Source organism: Taurulus bubalis (assembly GCF_910589615.1).
Source record: "Taurulus bubalis genome assembly, chromosome: 17".
Taxonomy (NCBI): domain Eukaryota; kingdom Metazoa; phylum Chordata; class Actinopteri; order Perciformes; family Cottidae; genus Taurulus; species Taurulus bubalis.
This window is the reverse complement of record NC_136605.1, coordinates 22,108,159-22,114,269: the sequence shown is the minus strand read 5'-3', so window position 1 is coordinate 22,114,269 and position 6,111 is coordinate 22,108,159. Positions and strand designations below refer to the sequence as shown.

At 39.1% G+C, this 6,111-nt stretch overlaps 1 protein-coding gene across 1 annotated transcript in view; it reads right to left on the bottom strand.

The window, feature by feature from the left end:
- Window positions 1-850: 850 nt before the first annotated feature.
- The window catches only part of pctp (phosphatidylcholine transfer protein), a 6,063-nt gene continuing 802 nt past the window's right edge, over window positions 851-6,111 (bottom strand). The window contains exons 2-7 of the mRNA XM_079233027.1: window positions 5,224-5,395; window positions 3,871-3,988; window positions 3,034-3,113; window positions 2,781-2,952; window positions 2,351-2,418; window positions 851-1,151 (exon numbers count right to left, since the gene is read on the bottom strand). Coding sequence (XP_079089153.1) covers window positions 1,077-1,151; window positions 2,351-2,418; window positions 2,781-2,952; window positions 3,034-3,113; window positions 3,871-3,988; window positions 5,224-5,349 — 639 coding nt within the window. The 5' untranslated portion in view covers window positions 5,350-5,395 and the 3' untranslated portion in view covers window positions 851-1,076. The remainder of the gene's footprint in view (window positions 1,152-2,350; window positions 2,419-2,780; window positions 2,953-3,033; window positions 3,114-3,870; window positions 3,989-5,223; window positions 5,396-6,111) is intronic.

Here is a 6,111-nt window from a genome sequence, read left to right as displayed (position 1 = left end):
CTTCTCAGGGCTTCCGTACATTTAACAATAAACAAATTAAAAACAAGGTAAAATGATGAAATCCTCAGCACGAAGCTGCAACCTGAACTAATCATTGTTCCACCACATAGAACCCAAAGTAATAACATATATTAGTATTTCATATCAACATTTAAAAAGGTTTAGTTAAAGCTCCTGATTGCACAAAACCAAAAGGCCGGTCCTGCAGCGCCTGCCGGATCCACCACATGCTGCAGGACGAGGAGTCAGAGTGGATCACCCAGAGAGGACACAAGGAGAGGAGTCAGAGTGGATCATCCAGAGAGGACACAAGGAGAGGAGTCAGAGTGGATCACCCAGAGAGGACACGAGGAGAGGAGTCAGAGTGGATCACCCAGAGAGGACACGAGGAGAGGAGTCAGAGTGGATCATCCAGAGAGGACACAAGGAGAGGAGTCAGAGTGGATCACCCAGAGAGGACACAAGGAGAGGAGTCAGAGTGGATCATCCAGAGAGGACACAAGGAGAGGAGTCAGAGTGGATCACCCAGAGAGGACACGAGGAGAGGAGTCAGAGTGGATCATCCAGAGAGGACACAAGGAGAGGAGTCAGAGTGGATCATCCAGAGAGGACACAAGGAGAGGAGTCAGAGTGGATCACCCAGAGAGGACACGAGGAGAGGAGTCAGAGTGGATCACCCAGAGAGGACACGAGGAGAGGAGTCAGAGTGGATCATCCAGAGAGGACACAAGGAGAGGAGTCAGAGTGGATCATCCAGAGAGGACACAAGGAGAGGAGTCAGAGTGGATCACCCAGAGAGGACACGAGGAGAGGAGTCAGAGTGGATCATCCAGAGAGGACACAAGGAGAGGAGTTAGAGTGGATCACCCAGAGAGGACACAAGGAGAGGAGTCAGAGTGGATCATCCAGAGAGGACACAAGGAGAGGAGTCAGAGTGGATCACCCAGAGAGGACACAAGGAGAGGAGTCAGAGTGGATCACCCAGAGAGGACACAAGGAGAGGAGTCAGAGTGGATCATCCAGAGAGGACACAAGGAGAGGAGTCAGAGTTGAGCCCTTGGTCCCGCCGGCTGCCTTCACTTCTTCTGGCAGTAGTCTCCATATTTGCTGCAGGCTTTCTGCATGTTTTTCAGGAACTCTGGAACGCCGGTCTGTTGGAGGCAAACACACAACAGAGCATCTATCACGCACACATGTGCCCGAGACGACCCACACACACACACACACACACACATCTGCTGACGATAAGGAGGGAGAACCGTAAAGCAGGCGGAGGCCCGGGAGGGAACCCGCCTTCAAAGCCTGGTCTAACAGTCCAACATGTGCAGTCAGACGTGTTCATGTCAGAACGTTTCCCAGCTGTTCATACATTTAAATCTACATCCATTATATTGTCAACATGTTTTGAAACAACTGTTTCTCCGTCACTTTTAAGGCTCTGGAGAATCCACTTCAAGACAATTAAAATGCTCTAAAAGATGATGAATCTTTCAATATATCTGCTTGTTCATAGTATGTAAGTTTGTTTGCATTAAAGTAAAGGTGGTGAAGGAGAACCGGAGGGAGGATGTCGGGCTGAGGGTCTTTTCCTCATTCCCCGCCTCCTCGATCCCGATCCTTGTGACCTGGAAATCGATCTCAGAATTCCTAAATTGCATCTCGAGGAGCGAGTATATAAATACACAATATATATATATATATATATATATATATATATATATATATATATATATATATATATATATATATATATATTTAAACAAAAAAAATAATATATATATACATATATATATTGTTTAAATATAAATACATATTTAAACAAAATATATATTTAAAAATCTAAAGAAATATATATAAATAAAAAATAAATATATATATTTATATATATATATATAAAAAAAATATATATATAAAGTATTTATGTTTAAACAAAAGAAAACAAATATATATAAATAAATATATATATATATATAAATTAAAAAAAAAATATATATATATATAAAATAAAAATATATATAATGAATATATATATATACACACAAACACACACAACCTCCTCCTCGGTTCACTCTCCTCGTCCGTTGGGTTTTTGTTCCCTTGTTGTGCGGCTAAAGAATCATAATCATAATCATAATCATAATCCCACCGGCAGCCGTTCAAATCACACAAATCCCTGTGTGCATTGAGAAATATAATAACTCCTCCAAACCCTTTTCCTCTTACTGGAAGTAACGGCCACGGAGTTGTTAAAACAAGTAACACTTGCATCACATCCCATCATCACATCCCATCATCAGATCCCATCATCACATCCCATCATCACATCCCATCATCAGATCCCATCACTCACCCCCGCGGCCCAGTTCACCAGCCAGGTAGGAATGTTGCCACCGGGGTTATCGAAGTAGTTCATGAAAACTGAAAACAAAACAAGTTTATTGTTCATATCATGGCGGCAGATTGTTATTTATTTTTGTTCCGAAAATTTCAAAAATCTAACAAATTGCGCAAGAGTTTTCCTCATGAATAATTAACCGTGGAGCAAAGTGTAAATTTATTAAATCAAGTTTAGTATTTTATGGTTTTTTTTGCAAATATTTGCCCTATTATTATGTATGTTAATATATAAAAAAAATATATATTATGGCCATATTGCCAATAAAAGACAAAACTTCACAACTTTAATTATATAATTCTGAGAAATGTCAAAGGTTTGCTGATGAGCAGCTTTTCATTGCTCTTCTTTGATAAATATGAATCTGAATACGTCCCGTCGGTACCTTTGGTGCCGTCGGCCCCGTCGCTCTCCAGGGCGACGCTCTGCTTGTAGTCCCGGACGCGCAGCACGCCGCTGCTCTCGGCACACGGCAGCTCCGGCGCGCTGCGGGCCAGAACCACGCGCACCGTCCGGCCGGCCAGCTCCAGGTCCCGGCGCTCCCTCACGTACACGTACTGGCGGGCCGGCGGTTAAGGGTCACACGCTCGATGCCGGAGGCTCGGGCTGAAATGTGCTCGCGCCCATCAGAAGGATACGTCTCTGTTGGACAGAGGGAACGGGTACTTCACTTGCCAGTAGATCGCCGTCTGCCCGCTGAAGTCCGTCTCATAGAGGTCTAAACAGGGAAGTAGCACAAGGAAATACAAAATAAAAGCATGACCAAATTATGCAATTAGAAGTAGTAATAAGATCCTCTGTAGATTAATTATCACTGTACACGTGTATGCTGATTACACTTCACACTTCACACACACACACACACACACTTTGGCACTCTCTATTGTTTACATTTAATTTGCTAAATTAATGAATACACTCTGCAGCTGTACATATATTTCATTCCAGTTATTTGTATTCTATTTCATTTGTGTATATTTATATATATATATATATTTTACTTTATTTTAATTGTATTTTGTATATATCTTTCATCCCTGTTGCTTTTTTATATATTTTATCTTGTGTGCTTATTTGTATCTGTAAATTGTAAGGCGGTACTATGACAACAAATTTCCCCTTGGGGATTAATAAAGTATATATCTATCTAATAATAATACACAACAAAAAGTGCCACTTTGGGGAAAGGAAAACTACTTCAACTCCTAATACAATCACTAGTTATTCTAAATACAATCCCTAGTGATTATAAACTATGTGCTTCTGTTGTTAGACTACAGCTACGACTACGACAACGTTACCTGCGTGACTGCAGAGGTGCATGGAGACGAGGACAGCAAGTTAAACAATAATTAATAAAAACAGAAGTTATTCATGGTGGTGGTGGAGAAAAGAAGCAATGACACGCATGTGAACTTGAGGATGAGGAGAAGTTGATCTGGATGGAAAGGACCTGTTTATGTATGTTTGTATACCTTTCACATACGTGTCCCAGTGCTTCCGGTAGGCCAGGTCCATGTAGACGTCCGCACACAGCTCTGCAGCGCAGGCGGCGAGCACGCCCAAGACTTTGTACTCGTAAAGACGGGTTTCCTGAAAGCAGCACATGAAGGTTGTCTTTATGCCAAAAGCAGAATACATGACAATGGAAGCTCGTTCCAGCCACAAAAAATATATATGAGATAATTATGAGATGAAGTCATAATAATAAGATAAAAAGTCATAATTATGAGATAATAAAGTCGAAATTATGAGATAAAAAGTAATAATTATGAAAAAGTAATAATTATGAGATAATAAAGTCGTAATTATGAGATAAAAAGTCATAATTATGAAAAAAGGAGTAATTATGAGATAATAAAGTCGTAATTATGAGATAAAAAGTAATAATTATGAGATAATAAAGTCGAAATTATGAGATAAAAAGTAATAATTATGAAAAAGTAATAATTATGAGATAATAAAGTCGTAATTATGAGATAAAAAGTAATAATTATGAGATAATAAAGTCCAAATTATGAGATAATAAAGTCATAATAATTATTACTTTTTATCTCATAAATACGACTTTATTATCTCATAATTATTACTTTTTTCATAATTATTACTTTTTTGTTGCGAAAACAGGCTTCCATAATGAACACACACAGTAAAACACACGCACACTGATTACAGCCAGTCTGAGTCACACCCTCTGTGTGTGTGTGTGTGTGTGTGTGTGTGTGTGTTGGATTTGATTCAAGAGAAACCAGGAACAGGTGTGGACACATTGTTTGTTTTCACTGATTTTGTGCGTCACACCAAACTCCATTCACAAAAACATCATTTTAAGACCGTCTTGTTTTCCCTTCGGCATCGCACTGCAAATTACAACTCATACTCAAACTACCATTATATTTCAATTTAACTCGTTTTGTGCTAGTCTCGGTCTCTGCCGAGTTGAAGGACGGACCTTTTTGATTTAATGAATCTATTGCATCCGGTTCCACGACGTGCGTGCACGCGCACAACAGGAGCGGCGACCCTAAAATGATTGATGTGTAAACGCAGTTTGGCGGGAACAGGTACAGCCGGTCCGACAGCTCGCGCTCACTCTCGATTTCCGGGTAAATCCCCAAGTTTACCGCTAGGTGTGTTTATTAATGTCGCCATTCATGAAGCACATTATCGATGTACATCTCGCATTGTTTTGTAGTTGTAAAGAAAGACAGGAAATGAGGTTTGATACGGAGGAACTGACGGCAGCGGACTCATTCATTCAGTCACGAGCGGCTTCCTGTACTCCTGTACTCCTGTATTCGTGTACTTGTGTACTTGTGTTTTTCTACCTTGTCGTAGAGCCGATAGATCTTCACTCCCATCGTCTCCACGAACAGCTCCCATCCCTCCAGCCGCGGCTCGTCCAGCTCCCTGCAGGCGCCATGAAACTCCTCGTCCGTGAACGGCGGCGACATGACGGCTCTAACGGCTGTGCGCACGAGACCACCAAGCTTCCGGTCGCTGCTTTCAAAATAAAAGGGGGCGGGTCAAAGCATTTTAATTAATGTTATGTGTCAACAACTTACTATATTTTATATTCGATGTTTTATCTTACACTATGGTGTACTACACATTCATTACATTTTATACTATGTTCCATTATTGTATTATAGTGTACATGAGCTTATACAATACTATAGTACTACACGTATTACACACCTTGTTCTGTCATATTCTATAATATATACACATGTACAATATTACAGTTATGTCAATATGTTACATTGACTTCTATAATATTATATCACATTATATTATAATATAATATGTATTTAATATAATTCATTATTGTATTCTGTCTGTATATATATATATATATATATATATATATATATATATATATATATATATATATATATATATTATTGTTATTGTGCATTCTTTGCTGGTTTTATTACTGTTGTACTGTTTATTTATATTATGTGTTTTTATTGTTATTTTATTTATTTCTTGTGTGCACTTTACCTGTTTGCTGCTGTAATCCTGCAAATTTTCCCACTGCAGGACTAATAAAGGAATATCTATTCTAATGATATCACATATATTATATTACATCAATACGGACAAACACTGAGTACCATTACTTATTATATATTATTCTGTCGTACACTGTTTTCATAGACTTGTTGTTATTAAACACACCACTGTCACTTTACTGTCATTTTGCACACTAATAC